The sequence below is a fragment of the Lissotriton helveticus genome, chromosome 8 (genome assembly GCF_964261635.1).
Source record: "Lissotriton helveticus chromosome 8, aLisHel1.1, whole genome shotgun sequence".
Lineage (NCBI taxonomy): Eukaryota > Metazoa > Chordata > Amphibia > Caudata > Salamandridae > Lissotriton > Lissotriton helveticus.
Genome location: NC_136069.1, coordinates 1244462268 through 1244482671, shown reverse-complemented (window position 1 = coordinate 1244482671; position 20404 = coordinate 1244462268). Strand labels below are relative to the sequence as shown.

At 41.7% G+C, this 20404-nt stretch overlaps 1 protein-coding gene across 2 annotated transcripts in view; it reads right to left on the bottom strand.

Annotated features, from left to right (window-relative positions):
• The window catches only part of CYFIP1 (cytoplasmic FMR1 interacting protein 1), a 488976-nt gene that overhangs the window by 413932 nt on the left and 54640 nt on the right, over positions 1–20404 (bottom strand). For both annotated transcript variants that reach the window (XM_078658231.1, XM_078658230.1), the window contains exons 2-5: positions 13777–13900; positions 13036–13125; positions 12264–12341; positions 3278–3379 (exon numbers count right to left, since the gene is read on the bottom strand). In XM_078658231.1, the coding sequence (XP_078514357.1) occupies positions 3278–3379; positions 12264–12341; positions 13036–13125; positions 13777–13893 (387 nt within the window). In that variant the 5' untranslated portion in view covers positions 13894–13900. The remainder of the gene's footprint in view (positions 1–3277; positions 3380–12263; positions 12342–13035; positions 13126–13776; positions 13901–20404) is intronic.

Below are 20404 nucleotides of genomic sequence, written 5' to 3'. Positions count from 1 at the left end.
TAAAGAAACGTTAAAGAGGAAGAAAGCTAAGATTGTGCCTAAAAATTGTGACCCGTAATTGTCAGTATGTAAACATAAAAAACAAAAATTATTTTAACGCACTATAAATTCACTACATGCCTCTAGGGGGGGCTTCATCTAGAATTGGGCCGAATAGTACTGCCACGAAATGGGCGTCACATTTTTCTAGCAACTACTGTCATAATTTTGCTGGTGCAACTGAATCCATTCAACGCTTTTTGCCTGGTAACACCACGAATGGTCTCATATTTGAGCTTCATGGGGTAGTCTCTTCTCTAATGGCCAGCCCATCGTGCAAAGACTTTGGGCCCGACGGTGTGACCACTGACTTGTTCAAGTCGAATACTAACCTTATGGCACACCTTCTCACCATTGTCCTTAATACCAGTTGTCACGCTCAGCTTCCAATATCTTGGTCCACCTAGATTATCGTTTCCATTTTCAAGAATGGTAATCAGCTTAAACCACAATGCTAAAGGCCGATATCACTTATTGACTTCATAGTCAAAGTTGTTGAGAGAATTCTTTTTCACAGGATTGTGGAATGGTCAAACACAAATTTCATTTTCAATGAACACCAATATAGGTTCAGAGAGTGGATAGACATTACGGAGCAATGCTTGAACCTCCATCCTATTATACATAAGCATACCGTAGCGAAGCGCTGACCGATGTATTTGGCCTTCAAGGACCTTTCAAGTGCTTTTAAAAGCACCTACTTCAGATTGGTCAAGGCAACCAAAAAGTAAATTTTATATCTGATTTACATCATGACCGAAGGGTGAGATACAATATTAAGAGTGTAAACAATCTCTTAATCTTGAGTGTGGAGTGCCCCAGGGTTGTGATCTTGCTCTAGTTCTATTTATTCTTTATATTAATAATTTAAATTTGTTTTTAGTCAATAGTGTCCAAGATGGGCCTTTAATTAATCATGAACCAATACCTGCCCTTTTATCCGCCAATGATGCAGTGCTTCTGGCACACACCATTAAGGCCTTAACAGCTCTGGTGGATCATTTTTCAAGTTTTATAATAGATTTAGATCTTGAGAACAATTTTTCTAAATCATAAGTTGTGTCTTGCAGGCCTAACAGCCTGTGAATGCGAGCAGTTTAAACAAAGGAATACCCTTGAGAAAGTGTACCACTTCCAATATCGCAGCATTACTGCTTTCACCAATACATGGTCTTAATCCTTATTGTTATGCGTCAAAAGTCCAACCACTCAGTGGGTGCATTGTTTAATGTTATATCTAAATTCGGTAGTAAACCCATTATTCCTTTGCCTGAAGTTAACTAGACACAATGTTTACCTATCGCCTTATTTGGCCCTGGTGTATGGGGCTATTCCAGCACAAATTGTCTGCAACTCTAACAGAATCAGTTTTGTAGTCAACTTCTTTCACTTCCCCAGAGCTGCCTTCCTTTCTTTTGTCTAAGTGAACTGGAACAATCATATAATGAGGATTATATCAAGCTCGCCCCATTGTTACTATGGCTTTCAGTGTGGTCCTTTGTGCTACTCATAATCATAGTGTAATCATTGGCAGTCTCAGCTGTGAGCATGGAATGAAGGTCCCTGGCTTTCTTACATATAATCTACTTTGGAGGGTGTGCGCATGTCTCCATTAATTCTGAATCCTATCAGTAAGCAGGACAAGGCTTGCCTTATTAAAAAACTTTTTTTATAATTGCGCTTTATTTGTTTATACAAGTCTACAAGTAAAGTTGAACATTGAGCCCCCCTTCCATCCTACCACAGCAACACAATTTGCATCACCATACTCCTACTTCCCACATCCCTGCAGGGAGTCCCAGCGTGGGGGGGGCGGCAGGTATCATAGGCATGTGTCCCATCTGTTAGGCTTAGTTGTGTTCTACATGGAGTGATGTGGAACAAAGTGAAAAACCATGCACAAGAACAATGCCTGTGCAACTGCCTGAATATCAAAATTGTAAAGTATCCCAGCAGACCCATGTCCCCCCCACCCCCACCGTTGGACAGCCTCACTTAAGGTCCCTGCTTGGCCAGAGAACTCACTCCAGTGCTCCATTGTTTACCTAACACTCACCAGTCCTATCCATCACTAGTGCTCCGCACGTGATCAGCCTCTGCCCCTTTTCATTCAGGGAGGTCTATCTTCAAGTCTGACCTCCAGTGTGAGGACATAGGCATCCCACATTGTTATGCCCTGGACCACCCCACTCCGCCGACTTCTCATTTGCAGGGCTGTCTGCTCTGCCACGACCCATTTTTGAAGGCCGTCTAGCCAGCTGGCCACTGAAGGGGGCCCGAAGCTTTCCAAGCCATTGCAATGCGACGCTTTTAGAGCGCCAGCACCAGGTCTACCATGCAACAGCATTCAAACACTGTTTTTATTCCATGCAATCAACACCAACAAACACCAGACAAGGCTTCCCTTAAGAAATCGTTTTTGTAAGCTAGAAGTATATTAAAGGAATTTAGAGTATTAATGAAACCAACGTTACAACAATATATAATTTTGTGGCTTGTTCGACTCATAGCCTATTGATGTTTCCCTTAGGACAATATATTAGTGCATCTGCCAATGTAAGCCCTTGTGAAAAACAATCTGGCCCGTTTCTATTGCATTTTGTTTTGTTTAGCGGATGTTACTATATTTATGCTAAAATGTTTTTAATTCCTCTTGAAAAGTTACAATTTTAGGAAATGCAGAACAGTATTAGGTTTTCTACAGGTGCTATCAGGGCAGGATGTCTGCTTTGTGGTTGGATTAATTCCTAAAATATGCAGTGCAACGTAGGAATTCTAGTCTTTTTAACAGATTAACGTAACACACACACATATATATATATATATATATAAATATATATATATATATATATACACACACACACAAAAATATATACATATACGACACCGTACTTTTATGATATTTTCATAATCAAATAAAGTTTACTTTGAATTTAAATTCAATTTATCATATTCGCGAAGCCCTCAAATCTTTCAGGGTGAGGTCCGTGTTGTAGAAAACAAACAAAATTTAAGTACTCACATAAAACACTAGCACAGTAATGTGATACACAAATGTGAAATACAATAACATATAATAACAGAATATATTTATATATAATATTAATGCAACACTATGGACAAGTTAATAACAATCTTTCCATTTGAAGCACAACTCAAGCAATACTGACATCTGGTCCTTAACTTCTGCTTGTAAAGGATTTAACAGTTTTAAAACTCTTATGTTATTATCACTTACCTGAAAGTACATAAAATTCATCAGCTTGGTAACTTCAGGCTCCAACACCTCCACAGTCTTCTCATAAATCTCCACTCGGTTTGGCTGTTCATTACACTTCACCTAAAAGCAAGAAAGTAGTTCTCATTCTATGCATTCGAAATACCACAAATACAGGTCTGCTTCCGTGTGGTTCACCACAGGAAACAAGTTGTGGTTCAGATATGGACAGGTCTTAAATAGTAGCACAAATGTGGTAAATCCCAATCATACTCATCAGAGGTATAGTTATTTGTGTTTTTTCTAACCTATGTCCCTCAGCAAAGATCCATATAATCCATCAAAATGGTAAACTCTAGGAAAGTAACAAAATCTGATGACTTAAAAAGTTTTTTTGATTATAAAAATAATTCCAGTATTCTTACTACACCACTTTAAATTCTGCAGAGACAAAGAATATACCTGCAGGTATTATAACAAGGACAACCCCAATTTGCAAACTTCATAAGGCTACAACTTTTTCTGGCCAACAAACTATCAGGTAGTAACTCGGTCTTTGACTACCACATTTGCTATTCGATATCTGAGGTCATCCACTTGCAAATTTAGTTGCGGCGGTAGAGAACCCATTTTGAAAAGGAAGGTGATTACACCCAGTTCAGTTTTCAGCCAGCCCCAAGATTCTTATGAGGTGAAAAATTGTAAGTATTACCATTCACTGTCAGAGAAACAAGCTAACATTAGGTGGTGGATGTTCAATAAGTTAATCCGCATTGACCAGAAACTCTAGCCAGGTGCTGAAGTAGTCAGCACATGATTTTACGAATTTAAACTTCAGAGGCAAATCTTTGCTTTCATAAATACTCATCTACATACCCTAGTCGTGAACAAGAAGATTAATTCATGCTGTGATTAAGACTAATGTGTTTATCTGCCTATATTTGAAACAATGCTGCATCATCAAACCAGTTCTGCATGTCTGATTCATCAAGAAGGCTCCACACTTCAGCATTCTGTTTAATGGCTGCCAGAACAAACCTGAATTATTTTGAAATCCATGACTTTATTTATAAAGTTTTTGGTAACGCCAAAGGTGCTAAAGATATCAAACAAAAATAGTAACAAAAGTGGGAGGGGGCAAATGATTATAAATGAACAGAAACGATCCGTTTTGAGAGACTTCCTAAAATTAAGATGGTTGAATTGCTCATGAATATTGATGACCAGTTGTTCCATAACGTGGGCCCTAGATGTCTCAGTAAGCGTCCACCAGTGAGAGCAGGTTTCGAAGACGGGCATGTAGCAGTGTAAGTGAGCTGGAGTATAATGATTGAGGTGGAATAGATTTTAAAAAGTCTGTCTTTAATACACAATTTCCTCAGCCCATTTTAAATCCCATGCAAAAGGCACAGGACCTTGAACGTAACCATGTTTTGCTAGATCCACTGGCTCTGGCTCCTAGATAGACACACAGTCAACATTTTCAAGCCCTGCTCCCTCCAGGACAGCACACTTCTGGCTCTACCAGAGCTTGAATAAAGCTGATTCAGGATGATACAGGTAGAGCCCATTTAACAATCAATCCCAGATAATATGCAACTCAAGATGACTTTCACATGCTAGGCTTTAGGCATGAATGGAAGAGCTTTGCCCAGTGTGTCGAGTGCATTGATGTCCTCCCAAATGTAAAGATTATCATCAAACCATTGCCCCAGAGTCATCACCATAGGTATCTGAACCTCACCTGAAAAAGGAGGCTGTCTTTGTAGAGATCCCTGAAAGTTGATCTACAATGCAAAGACTTGAAATCTGCCATCTTCTGCTTCCATTGTCACTCTAAAGGAAGTGCATGCAATACCACCTTGTGATTGCAACTGAAAGGAAGAAAGACCCGAGGAGTGGAGCACTGAAATGACATCTGATAGCGCACTTCCAAAAACGGGGGTCACCTGAAATGAATGTTTGTTGGGCTGCTGGAAGGTGGAAGAGGAAGGAGATTGAGTAAGAGTGTGTGGAGAGGAGATGCAGAAAACAAGGAGGAGAGTCGGAGAATGTAGAGGGGCAGAGTCAGAAGGCAAAGGAGTACCATCCGAGTAGCAGATGAGGGAGAGAATCGACAGCAGTGGTGAAATGTGATGGCGCACCATCAAAAAAGCAGAGAACAGACACAGAGAGCAGAGCAGCCTAAGTGGAAAGCAAAGAAATATCAACAGAGGAGTGGAGGGAAAAGAGAGGAGAGTGGCAGAGGGTTAAGGTGAAGGAATACCATCTGAGTAGCAGAAATGCAGCAACAGAAAAGATCGGTGGAAAGTGGGTCCATGCCCCACAGCAGCAGCGTCCAGTGACATCCGCACCGGTGAGCAGCATTCCGGGGAATTAGGAGTGGGGCGAGTTCCTCGTTTAAAGGGGGTTGTGCTAGTTGCAGATCAGAAAGGAACCTTGCATTGCAGGCAAATTTAGGAAGTACAGCCATTAGCTGCTTTTCAGAGGGGAAAAAAGGCGCACTGCTGCTATAGTAAAAGTGTGCTGTGTTTGCAAAACACATAAATAATGCTGATAAAAAGGAGCTACTTCAAGGATAATAAAGGGCTGCTGCTACTATAATAAAAGCGTGCCACGCTGCCAAACAAATGACCGGAAGGGGCGATTAAAAGGTGCAAGTAAAGCGGCGCCTTGCAGGAAAGCATTCTGTGTCTGCAGTAGGGGAAAATCTTTAAAAAAATAGTGCTTACAGACTGTAAATAAAAAATACTGTGTAACAACTCAAGTAAAAGGGTCAGTCTTCATGGGAGGTTACAAATGTCGAAAAGGCGATATTAAGGAGGGACTAAGAAGCCTATTAATGAATCAGAAGCCAACATTTACAAAAGACAATGACACTGGGCAATAAAAAATATGGGCGAAGTTTCAAGTCTATATCTGAATACAGAATGTCTCCAAGAGACAGCGCAGGCGCTGCCTAGGCGGGACTTAAAAACTACAGAAGCAGACCCTCCGGCCCTTGATTTTCCACCCAGCTCAAGGAATTAAAACAAAAATGTAGACGGCAAGACAAATTGTGGAGGAAACACTATAGGAAGGTAGACAAGATAAAATACAATAAATGTATTAAAGAATAAATTGTCTAAATACTTCTCTACAAAAATCTACTCAGCTAAGAATTCCTCAAGAGAACTCTTTTAAAACAGTGGAGGTTCTTTCTAGTTTATCCTCTTCCCGTATTATGGCTACATGTCAGCTATTCTGCAATCAACAGGCACATTTCTTTGAAAATAAGGTGGAAGAAATCCATGGGGAATTAAATGCTAATGTTACATCCCACCACCCCTGCCTAAGGAACTAACTTGCTCTGTTTCAGATAACTTGATCTTGAATAAATTTCCATTGCTTACAGATGACAGAGTAGCTGAGCTTTTAGGTCAAATTAAAATCAGGGGCTCCTTCTGATCCTCGTCCCCCTAAAATATTCCATGGGATTTCTGCAGAAGTCAAGCCTCCCCTCTACTACTCAACTTCATTCTGAAATCGGATCTTTTCCCCACAGATTGAAAAGAAGTCTCCATTCTCCTATACTGAAGAAGCCATCATTGGACCCTAAATGGACAAAGAACTATCGCCCCATCTCCAGGTTACCTTTCCCAGTTAAGGTCCTCGAAAAACACTTGAATCTGGCATTGTCCAAATTTGTAGAAGAGAAGGGGATCCTACTGTTGTGTTTCTATCTAGGACCCTAATTCGATATTCCCGATTTATGCCCTTATATGGCTATAATAAATAATATCCTTATAAAGGCATAAGAATCATATCCATATTTAGTAATAGCCCATGCAGTCCAAATACGGCAAGGCTACTCCCCTAGACTCCTATAAAGTACAACGCGTTCTTTAAACAAAGCAAACCTCCAGCAACCTGGGAATTCCCCTTGCTTTTGTTTTGATTTGTCCTAGAACTCCTGCGAGCACTGAAAGAACGGCCAGTTCTTAGTGACATCTTTTATTGACGTCTTATGTCCAACCTTACGTCAAACCCGGCACCTTTCAGGTATAAATATACCAACAGTTGCCTTAAGCAAACACAAAGTGGTTTGGAGCAGAGCGGCTATTTCCTTGCCCGAGAGCCCAGCTGATGCGAGAGCCCACGGACGCCGCCCCTCCCTTTTGACGCATGGAGAAAGACGCTGTCTTTTTCTCCAGCCGAGAAAATCCAGCTCCGGTGTTTCCAGCCGCCCTTGCGGGTTGCTGGGATATCGAGTCCTGAGAGAGAGATACCAGACCTCCTGCTTTCTATTACCCAGGTACGGAGATGACTAAACCCTTGAGAGAATTCTTGATTCAGATTCCTTGGCAAAACCCAACTTAACTTAAACTGCAACTTACTTACTCCTTCCCAAGTATTAGGCTTAGGTCAAGTACACCGGGGTAGGCGTAGATTAGAAGCACCAGTTAAGTACGTTAGTCAATGTTTTTATGTATGTATATATTTTATCCATTTTAAAGTATCATATGACTAAGAAACCATATCAATGCTTTTACAGTATTATTCTATAATACTCCTTTTATTGCAATTGTGGCAATTAATTTCTCTTGCATGAGAAAGAAGACTGCTCAATAAATAACACCTTTTATTGAAAACGCCCGTCTCTCTATTTCTCTGCACTGTGGTGAAACTAAGTAAGCACGATTGACTGAGTAAAATAGCTGTCTATTGTTTTCACACGACTCTAGAGATACACTCTTATTCTGAGGGAGCAAAGTTATCACGTTTTATGTTTGCCAGAAGCTAATCCCTTCTTGTTTATCCAGGGAAGTTAAACTCCTCCTTGTTTATTCGAGAAAGTTTCTAGTGACCTCTGAGCTAGCTGGCAAAACTAATTAAGTCTAATATAGTCAGTAGAGACCTAGTCGACCTCAGTCCTACGTCTACACTGCTGAATATATTATTCCAATGCGCAGAGCCTATTGGGAATATAGGAACTAAACTACATGGCGCCCAACGTTTGGTAAGGCGATAATCTAACGCAAGACACTAGAGTAACTCAGTCGTGCTTTTTCACACAGACCCTTTTCCCGTAAAAACTCCAAAAGACATCTGGAGTGGGTAAAAGGTTAAAAATCCTCCGGAACTTAGTAGGATGAGAATCCTATGTATAGTCTTTGGTTTAGTCAACGTTGAAGGATACAGTGTTCCAAAATATTGTGTACCTAATCTTTGTTTCCCTTGAAACTTGATCTGCAACAAAAAAACTTTCTGTTAGTAAAAATGACGGAAAGTGACGATGAAAGGGAGGCAGCTAGAATAGCAGCTCGACGCCTAACGGATGACACAAGTCTCCAAGAAAATGACCCGAATGCTATAATCATTCCGTTAAATGTAAGGAAAACTATAACTATCAAACTTATAGAAAACGGACTGACATCACGAGGTGGTACAGTCATATTCGTGGTAGAGGCCCATGAATATCAGCAGACAGAGGTATTCTATTCATGGATAAACTTTCCAGCAGCAAACGCTGTAACACACAAATTCCACTATTACAAAATAGAGGAACCTCCAGATGAATACACTCCTTTCGAGGGTGTTCAAATCCCACTAAATTACCAAGAGCACCTGCTTTGGTTTAATGGCGCCCTAAAACATAAAAATCACATCACCAGGCTCGGTCCACTAGGTAGACCAGGAGCAACGTGGCCGGTTCTAGCCAGCTACACACCACATCCAGACATTGAAAAAATGTCAAGTGAAGAACTTTTAGTTAAAATAAAAGAATTAACAAAGGCATATAGAGAATTAGTTCATTTGGCAATTGAGGATATAACATACCTCCAGAGATTGAAAGAAACAGATATAGCAGACCAACCATTTGAACTTGCCAGAATCATAGAAAAATCCTATGAAGAACTAGGTTGAGATAGTTTGGGAGGGAAAAAAGGTAAAGCACAATTCAGCTTTAGGCCAAATCACAGTATGGAACAGGACTGATGGTGGCATCAGAAGAGCTGAGAAACGTTTTAGACAGTGGAGGGAAGGCTGCAATATCATGCTGGATCCATCGGCAGCCTTCGATACAGTCAACCACGAGGTTCTGATAGAGCGCCTGATGGAAATAGGTTTTGAAGGATCTGCCTTGGAACTGCTCCAATCATTTCTTACGCACAGAGTGCAATTGGTTGCCTTGGGAGACCTGGTCTCCAAGCCCTTTTATCTTCCCCTTTTATCTGCCTTGTGGGGTTCCTGAGCTGTCTTTTTGAGCACACCACTGTTTAATATATATGTGCCCCCCCCCTTACAAAATGAATCCGGTCCTATGGCTTTGCTCTAGTCGCCAAAGTAGTCAACACACAAATTGTGGTGGATATCACGAATAATATCGATGAAACGGCACACCATTTTAAGGACTGTATGTCAGCCACAGAGTTATGGATGGGTGCGAACAGCTTCATGCTCAATTGAGCTAAAACCGAGGTCCTTCTTCTTGATAAGAATCCGGTCTTTTGGGACCAATCCTGGTGGCTCAGACGCTTGGTCTCTCCCCTACCCTGGTTTCCACTGTCAAAAATCTTGGCATAATGTTTTACTCAGATCTGTCCTTTAAGGCTCAGGCCAACAAGCTTACTTCTTCTTGTTTCTTTCTTCTGTGTAAGATCAAGTTTCTTCCTTGGATTCCCTTAGAATTTCAGAAATTAGTGGTCACAGCCTTTGTACTATCGAGCCTGGATTACTGTACCTTGGCAGAGACCCTTCGAGATCTCTACTGGCTTTAAGCGAGGAAAAGAGTAAAGTTCAAGGCATTATGCTTATTTTATAAAACCCTGTATGGAAATGCCTCAGCATACCTGAAAAATGATCTTTCTTGGTATACACCTAACAGGATACTACCAGCACCCAACTCCAGGACAGTAATTGTCCCCAAAAATCAAGAGAGAAGTGGGGCGGCAGGCGTTTCATCCATACTACAGCACAACTGCCTGAACGTCTGAGAAGACAGCCAAACCTGCTTAGATTTAGAAAGGAGCTGAAAACATGCCTATTTTCTGGCCCAATATAACCAGTTTTATTCTGTAGGCCTTAGTTCTTGAAGTTACTCATTAGACCAGGGGTCTCCAAACCGGTCCTGGAAGGCCGGATCCATGCCAGATTTTGTGCATATCTCCATTGGGATACATGTAATTATTTTAAAAATCTGGCATGGATCCGGCCCTCCAGGACCGGTTTGGAGACCCCTGCATTAGACAGTGCTTTGACACTAGCGCCAAGATGCCATTGGCATTCGAGTGCTTTAGAAACTAATCAATATCACCAAATACGCTGCAAAACTGGTGCCTGGTCAAACGTTCAGGATCACAGCTTTCAACAGCTGAAAGATGTTTTATGTAACGCTCCCATTCTTATTTGCTCCAACTTCCAAAGAACCTTGGTAATGCAAACCAACGCCTCAAGTCCGGGATTGGGGGCTGTACTGTCCCAACCCAAAGACAAAGACTTGCGTCCTGTATTATCCTGAACTGCAAGCTGTTCCAAAGAGAGCAGAATTATTCCACATTAGGCAAGGAGTGCCTTTCCATCCAGTGGGCTTTGGAAGCCCTGCAATACTACCTCCTGGGTTGCTCTTTCATGCATCTGATGTATCACACGCCCCTCTCACCTGGTTGGTTCAACAGAAAGACATCAATCCTATGATCTTGAGGTGGTTCCTTGCTCTGCAACCTTTCTCATTTCAGGCTTTGCATGTGCCCAGAAAGCTGCACTGGAACGTGGATTTCCAGTCCCGCTGCCTGGTTTCTGAATGGCCCCTACGTCCTTTCCTAGGAGGGAGGCTGTGTAGTCCAGAGACTACCCCAGCCAGGAAATCCATCATGGCTGACACCGCTGATCCAGCAGTGTGGAGCAACAACAATCTAGATGCTGCAAGCAGCGCCAGAAGGTGACCCGGGAACTTCACAGTGAAAAATCCGGAAGAGCTGGGAAAGGCGTGCGTGGAAGGAGGAGACAGAATGGACATCAGAGGACCTCCGTGGACCTACAGATGCCAAGTAGCAGGAGGAAGCAGCTGAGGACGAGAGATAGCAGACCCCACCCACTGGGATATGAGGAGAGGATGCCAGTGGGGAGGACTCTTGCAATAAATGCCAAACTACACCGAATCCGTTTGAACCCAGTGGCCAAGGACAACGCTGTGGTTCCTGAAGCCACGACCCCAGAGGAGGGCTCTTGGTCTCAGGCAAGTGCCTTTTTTACATTACTGGTCTGTACGGAGATGGTGGTCGGGGGTGCGGCTGTCGGTTCGTAGGGGCAAAGTCTAGGTGGAAAGGGGCACACTTTGGGGGAGAGAGCACTACACTCTGCACGAACAGGGTGGCAGCTTTACTAGAGGGGGAAAAAAGAGAACCAAAAAGCCAATACTGTTGTATGGTTTCTTAAGGGCCGTCAACCCCCACAACTGTCCTTGGAGAATGGTGGAAGAGGAGTCTGTGAATTCTGGGCGGAAGAAGGAAAGAACAGCAGGGGTTTAGAGCACCACAACACTCTTAAGGAAAACCCTGGGGAGGAAAAGACCCTACTGGAAGACAGAAAGGAAACCCAAGCAAGATTATAAGTTACAAATAAAAGGTTCAAATCTATGCCTCCGTTTGAGTAGAAGTCCAGAGGAGACCACATTGTCCACCTGGTGGGAGGTGGAATAGGCCAATTACTGAGGCGGATGGCAAGCTCACATAATTCGGAAAAGAGTGGCTTGGTAAGTCACTGAGGAAAGGGTTATTCTCAAAGAGGTTGCACAGTCAGTCAAACAAGATAAAATAGGAATGAGGTGCAAAGTTACCAGTGTTTAGATGTTGAAAGTATTGCAATATGGCAGATGATTGGTCTGCTGTGTAAATATGTAGCTATGGAATAATTGTTCTACAATTATATTACAAACGTTAAATCACTGTGTTTCAAAGAGACTACACAAGAAGAGCACTACTATCACAAAATGCAAGCGCCTATCAGTATGTTAAAACCATGTTACCTGGGGAATAGCTCTCGAACAGCTTCTCCATGTGTACAGCATTATAGCATATTCTTGCCCCTCTTCAAGCATCCCATTCTAAACGAAAATACAAAGAAATGGTTATTCAAAGACAGCAATTATATGAATAAAATAAATTGTGAACAAAAACTTGCTATCTTTCAAGACGCTTAGATGGGAGGTTTGGCAGTGCAGAACAAGACTGAAGTAATGGCACTCCTCTCAAAACAAAAAGTTTAAGAACTAGCTATTGGCATCAAACAATAATTTTACCTGATATATACTAGCATAATTTGCTGAGATATCCAGAAAAGTATGCAGCAATTATGATTATTTGAGACTTTAAGTGATACATTAGAGCACATCGCATCACAAACAGGTGGTAGGTATCTCATCCAAAGTTTAGTTCTTCACTGCTGGTTACTGGGACTTGAACAAAAATATTGTCAGTGTCTTGATGTTTTCTCACTTGAGGCCCAGTGCTTAGAATTGCATGTATAGTTTGATAGTCGCAACGTACATCCTATAAATCTAACCAAACTCAATTTTCCAATTGGTATTTTAATGGCTGGGCATTCAGTGCACTATGCAAATGACAATACATTCCCTCATCTTTGCCTACTCTTGTTTTAGATCTATGGATTGGGCATTCATCCTTTGTTTCACCATTTACACTTTTTCTGCTATTATGTGTTATATATAAATAAACATTTGGCAATAACTTGGTAAAGCGAATAGACAAAATAACATCAATTAATTTAAATGTAATTACCATTCCGGAATGAACAGTAGCTTGCTCAATATATCGTGCAATGCCGGTGACAAAGGCATTTCGGTCTTCAAAATTAGTGTTGAAGTTAGGCTGTGGAAAGAGGCATTTTACACCAAAGTTAAAAATTCTCCCCAAAAAATGTACATCTGCATTGAATTGCATTGCTTAATGCAATGTACAAGTTAGTATAAACCAGTGCTTCAAAATGATCTACTTTTAAGTAACTGACCTCTGGGAGTAGATTACAGTAACTCACAGCAAAAATGCAATATGCACAGCGACAAAGGACACAACAAACCTTTCCCCACTGAAGAAACAAGAAGTAGCCAAGCAAATGGGCCTAGTCTCTGAAAGACTACTGTCTTTGCCAATGCTCCCCCCCCCCCCCCGAAGACAGGCGCAAAGGAGCAGAAACCATCTTGGAATGCTTTTTCTTCACGTTAAAAAATAATCATTCCTAGATTTCGCCGTGTGAACATCAGTGCACGGCAGCCATTATGTGAATACTAGTACAATGAAATGTCTTACAAACCTTCGAAGGTTCCTCCCCTCCACCCTCTACAAGCATGACTCTCACACACTCCCCTTACCTGAAAGACATTCCTGAAACTACACTCTGAAAAGACAGACTGAAAGTTCTGGAAAACAGCACATATAGTGCTTCTATTACCAGAGCATCTGTCATGTGGACCAAAACTCCAAACATTAGCTGGTAGACACAAACTGATGGGTGAAACACACCTGGTAAAGGAGGGATGATGGTGGTGGTTCAATGCATGGTTGCTGATCAGGTAACGGTAATTCCTCCAAAAGGTCCACGTTGGACAATGCGTCCTCGAGAGTCACTTGGGCAGCCATGGTGGCACTGGAAAAGAGCACATAACAATTCAGTAAGATCTATCAATTCTATTTCATTTATTACGTTAGTAAAAAAAACATAACACTGTTTAATTCTCAAAACAGCATGGAAAATGGTCTGCACCGACAAAATATTAGGAAATGGGAGTAGTTAGGTAATGAGTAGGGAGAAATTTTAGTTGGTAATAAGCCATATTTATTTCACCGACCAATTCATCAACGACATTTTAGAGCCACCAATGTGCAGAATCATTATCACTTCGTATTGGCATTCAACAGGGGATGCCACTTTTTCCTATTAAAACCTTCCAACAGCAGATCAGAGCTCTAGTCAGCGGTGCAGTTATGCAATGAACAGGAGCACAAGTCATTGGGAAACAACAGTCAATCCTTAACAAACATGAGTAAAATCAACAGTTTTTTCCTAGTACAGCAACAAGGCTTTCTCTCCCCAAACTCACAGTTACACAGGTAGACTGAAAGACAACAAGAGGAAATCAAAAGCACAGAAAGGAGGTAAAGTGCATTTGAGAAAGGTTGCTCAAACTTTTTCGAAGGATGAGGGTGACAAGACTTTCAATATCAATTACCATACAACATAAAGCACATTTGGCATCTCTAAAATTAGCACAGAACTGTGCATAGGAAAAATGCACAGTTCCAAGACATTTATCCAAGACATAAATGTAAATGACTTGGTGAAGGGCATCCATAGTATGCATAAGTCCCAAATGAAATTGCTTGTCAATCAGTTGTTGTCCAAAGCCTGCCTCTTCAGGAGTTACCGCCCACAGACTTCCTGCCAATCATTTACTGTCCACACAGAATATGCACACTTACAGCTTAGAGCATACAATGTCGGTGACCTTCAGTGCACGCAGTGACAGCCATAATACACTCAGGAGCATAATGAGAATGGGAAACAGCCCCATTAAATATATTAAATATTAAATATTTTACTGTGTAACTATATTTTTTGTTAATTTAGTTGAGCTAAAGAGAGGGATTTTTCATAACCTTCCCACCCCAGCCCAAAACTGGTTACGTTAGATTAGAATTCGTGGAGAATAAGGTTTTGGCATCCTCTCTAAGGCAAGTGCATAGTTCTACTGGTTCTAGTGATAAGATACTGCAGCTCAACAAAAAAAAAATGACAAAAAATCCAAAGTTGATAAGAGTCTATCCACAGTTCCACCACTGAAATTTGGTCCAGTGATCTGAGTTAAAGCTCCACAAACCAGATATTGAAAACAAAACATTTACAATATTAGATGTTGGTCTAGAATAAATGTGTTTGTGTTTTAATGGTATTCAATGAACCCTCCTAAACTGTTTAAATATGTTGTCCTGAAGCCCTCAAATATAGAAGATTTTTAACTGCAGGTATTCATTTTTCCATGTACTTCCGGACAAACCCACTCTCCTTTGCCCAAAATACAGGTTTCGCTTTCCATCTCCTACTATCCAGGGCTCCAATTATTCCCGGTTGCTTGTTTTCAACTACCAGCAAGAAGCAACCATTAATTTGCTGTTCGGTCACCAAAGGACTATTCAGAAAAAGAATACAAAGTACCTATTTAGAAACGGTAAATAATGCATGGCAAATATTGCCTTTCCATCTACTATCGCTCCTAAGAGAATGGTTTCTTTAAATTGTTATATATTCTTACACGATGAATCAGCAAGAGCAGCAAAGGAGTGCTTCCACTGCTGTGCATGAGACGAAGTCTCCATATAGTGTAATGTTGCCATATAACAAACAGTTGCTTTGCAATCAAGCAATTGCTGGACCATCACCTCGCACAGGTAAGGGGAGTTGTTCCCACTCTGGTCCTCTTAAAAGGAATTTTCTTTGGTGTGTAACAATAGGTTAGCAGAGGAGATGGTTGACACATGTAAAGTGTTAGTTCAGGTAAGAAGACTCATCACCATGGAAAACAGAATGACTCAACTCAGACTTGGCTAAACATATCATTTTTGGTGCTGTCCACTGCTCATCAGCAACAGCAATGCACCTTTGTTACTAATGTGCCATCTACTACACCATCCTTGCTGCTTCTCCTCATCACCTCACCTCTCCTCCCAATTTTCCAACGACCACATGGTAAAGGCGTGCCTGGAGGTATGCACGTTTGGGATCCCCGTTACAGGTGGGGTCCCCATTGGTCATATCCTATTTCAACACCACAGAGTAGTGCCAGGCACAGACCGAAAGGATTGAGGCTTATCCACATCACTTTTGCCTGCGCCTCTTGTACCAACATAGTGCCATGGTTCGGGAATGGCACTGAAGTATTCACAAAGGTGAAGGTGGAATGGTTGAATAAATCACAACCACTGATAATTAAGCGTGCCGCATCCCAGTCCATCGTCATTTTGCACACCATGCCAACTCAGTTTGGATCCAGCTATATACAATTCAGTCTTGCCCCTGCTCATTGAGGGAACAGTCCGGCCCGAACTGCCAGGCCAGGTCCTCCCTGATCCAGAACAGAAGCAAACTAAGACCTGTTTCGCCAAGTCATTTGTAGATTGGTTCCAGAGACACAGTGAGCATGGGACCTACATCAGATCATACCCGTTATACTTAGGTCATTGCACTTAAGTATAAGGTGATGAGTGAAATGCTTGAATTAATCTCATCCACTGGCAATTATTTAGTCCGCATCCGAGTCCTTCGTTATTTTGCACATCGTGCCATCTCAGTAAGGACCCAGCCTTATGCAAATTAGTCCTGACCCTGCTCGTCTAGGAGCGGTCTAGTTCAGGAGACATGCAGATACTGTGTACTTTTTTTACTAAACCAGTGTACTATTAAATCAGTTCAGGCGACTCCACTAGGGGATCACAGACACCTAGCTCACTGCCGATAGTGCTTTTAGGATGGGGGCGCGACGGAAAGAACATGTGCATAGAAAGAAAAGGCAATAACTGCTTATCTGTTATCGGTGACTGAAGAACTTCGGTTCAACAATTCAATCCGCATAAATAATCTACAACTTATATACCAGTAGGCACCATAGTCGACATTATATAACACCAGATTATACCATCTAGGTACAAACTAGTTCTTTGAGATGTGTCAGTTGAGAGGCTTGCGTCAGTATGGGAAGGTTTAGCCCAAACCCTTTTGCCCCTTCGCCCTTTGCATCAGCATTGAACTCAAATCAACACTTGAAAGGCCATCCTTGACATCAGACACTCTGTTTTTTTAAGTAAAACCTGAGCAGTCCCTGACCATGTGCGTATATATGTTTAAGAAGCTGTCTGCTTTGTTCACAGGGACAGAACTGCTAGGCTACTTCACTTGCATCCGCTTACTCCTAGGCAAATATCTTAGGTACTTCCTTGTCGCCCTACACAAGCTAGCGGCAAAACTTTTCTCATGTGTAGTCATTACCCATCAGTAACCATAGTTTGAGAGAGTAATACTATTTTTGGTTTATGTACCACTAGGAAACTGACCATTTGAGACTGAGGAATTATAGGGACTGATCAGTATAAGTAACCGAATTTGATCACTTTTACATATTCTATGTAGGCAGAGGGAGTGTAAAATGAGGCCTGGGGCTCTCGATTTCTGAGGTCTGATGTTTCTCAAAAGCACTATCGAGTATGAACAAATAAAATGTGGTCTAAGTTAGAATAGAGAATTCTTCCTCACACGCCTTACATATACTATATTTAAATTGCTGTGTCTTTTTTGCGATGTCGCATGCCAAACTTGGGGCACTCAACACACCAACACGTGATCAGTCACATCAATGTAAAGCAGCATACATGTTCACAAAAACACACCAACATATACAGACACACATACATATGCAAAACCAGTGCTGGAATCTGGCACTACTACTACTACTACTACATATACTGGAAATACTCTGTGTGTGACCAATCATGAACTGTTGCTGGCTAGGCTACTTGGGTTCGGTGTATTTGAAACAAATGTGGAGTGCTGCTAAACATGCAGTACTCGTTGAGACTGCATTAGTGAGTCTGATCAAGAGGAAACAGACATAAAGAGAGCGATAAACCTGGACTATTGCCTCCATGTCTTTTTACTAGCCAAAATGATTTGTAGGGTCAACAATAGTGGGTTTTTATAATTAGAGGGTGCGTTGGCAAGATGGGTTGAAAGGATTTTGTGGTTTTTAAATAAATGACGCTGGGTGACAAATCATCAAATGATCCTTAATGTGCTTTGTTCTGTAGATCTGCATATTGCTTTCTGGAATAGTCAGGCGCCAATGGAGGAAGCACAATTACACCTTTCTGTATCCTTCTGAGTAGTATACAGGTTTGACGGTCATGTTTTGTTGCTACTGATAGAACCCACACTTTAAATTTATTAGAAATGTATCTTTGAATGCACGCTTTCTTTCCTCAGCACCAAAATCTTCTGCCCTTTTCCAACATCACTGTCTGACAATAACTGATGCGCATAAACAGAATGACAAAACGTTCTGAGGCAGGTTGTAAGGAAGGAGTAGGAAAGCACACTTTCACTTATTTGATTGAAACCTTTTCAGTACGAAATGTTTTGCCAGTGAACATGGCACCATGGAGTACGTCTAATAGAAATAAACAGACTGCCCTGAGCCAATGACTGACCGAAAAGATTGGCCTATGACTATCACATAGTCATCAAAAGTGGTGCAGCAATGCAAGTTGACGAACACTGTTAATGATACTGACAAGCAGTTGTAGGTAATCTGTTTCCGATGAGCCTCTTAGCATTTTGTCACTAAAACAAAAGGATAGAAAAACAAATCGCCTGACTCTAGACCATGTGGATCTACACTGGCTGTCTCTCCAAGCACAAATAATCTTCAAAACCGTTAGATCGTGAAAGAAAAAGCAGTGTTAAAGTGTACCCTGTTGCACATTATAGAAAAACTGAACATTGATGCAAATACAATGCAACAAGCCAGAACACTGCGAGATTAAATATAAAAAATGCATTAAAATAAACGGAAATAGTAAAGAGCCTGGATTTAATCTAATGCTGGTGGACCCAGGTGGTAAAACCAAACAAAGCAATAGTTGATATCCTAATTGGTGGTACACCTAGTCTCCTCTTAATATATTCACAATTTTAGACAAAAATTATTTACAAGTGCACAACACGACCATCCTAATTTTAAACAAACAATTGTTTGGTGAAATGCGCTCCAGCTTGCGCACCATTGACTCAAAACTGGACACTGTGACAACTCAGATGGAATCCATGAAGACCCAGGTTGGGGTACACGAAAACAGATTGGATGTTCTCGAAAATAAACAATCCGACTTCCATGATTTCCAAGTCGAGACCAAGGACCAGCTATCGCAAATGGATAGACTCTTGGGTGTGATCCGAGCGAAGAACAAGGATTTGGAGGCAAGAACGTGCAGCAACAACCTACGCATTAAGGGGATCCCGAAGACTACGACGATCACTAAGATGGAGGTTATGTTGCTGACCTTCTGAGAGGCCTGTTCACTGAGAACTTATCACCTATGTTTGCTGTAGAAAGAGCACATCGTACCTTGGGAGCTCGGCCACCGGTAGGGGCTCCACCACGTCCTATTCTGGCAAGAATTTTAAACTATCAGTACCGTGATGTGGTGCTACGTCAAGCTCGCATTAAGGGGACCACGACACACCAAGGAAATCAAATTGCTTTCTATCCGGACTTCACTCCGGCGGTTCAGGCGGCCAGGAGCGAATTTTTGGCAGCGAAACGGATCCTATTGCAAGCTCAAATTCCCTATTCCTTGCTCTACCCAGCCAAACATAAAGTGTCCAATGATGGATCCGCTCATTTCTTCACGGAGGCCAAGTCCGCTCTGAAATTTGCTAAACATGTAGGAGGCAAGCAGAAGAAATCTGGTCCTCGCTCTTAAGATGCTACTGAAAACCAGCTAAGTGATAATGACTGATGTATATGCTATGCCACTCCACTTACTATGCTCTACCTGCCTCTGTATGTTATCAGGAATTTTATTGTAGTTTGGTTTCGATGGTGGGTAAAAGACTCTGGACTGATATAAACTCTGATAAACATATAGCATTGTATTGCCTTCGTCGGCTGTGGTTAGCCAAATGCGTTTATTTGAAGTACTCTGTTGCTATGTTATTGAAAATGTAAGTTGTGTTTTGCCATTCCGACAAACGATGAGAGGTACATGATCGTAACAGCAAGGGAAGGTGGGAGGAATTAATGCTGCTTGAGCCACGGATTTGTTCTATTTATGACAAAATGCAAATTCTTCTCCCTGTAGTTTCTTGGCCACCCCACTTCGGTAAGGGGTGTCGTTCGGTACTCACACGTCCCCATGGGAAGTTTCCCAGATGTATCTTTTTTGTTGTTTTGTACGGGTGGGGGTATACTACAACCTAATTGGGGGGGTTGATGTGGGTGGGAGGATGGGATAGGGGAACGTTTCGTACTGGGTTGATAATGTGTGGCCATGCTATGGTTGGTATGATGCGCGGGAAAAGGAGGCCTTTTTGGTTGTGGTGGGG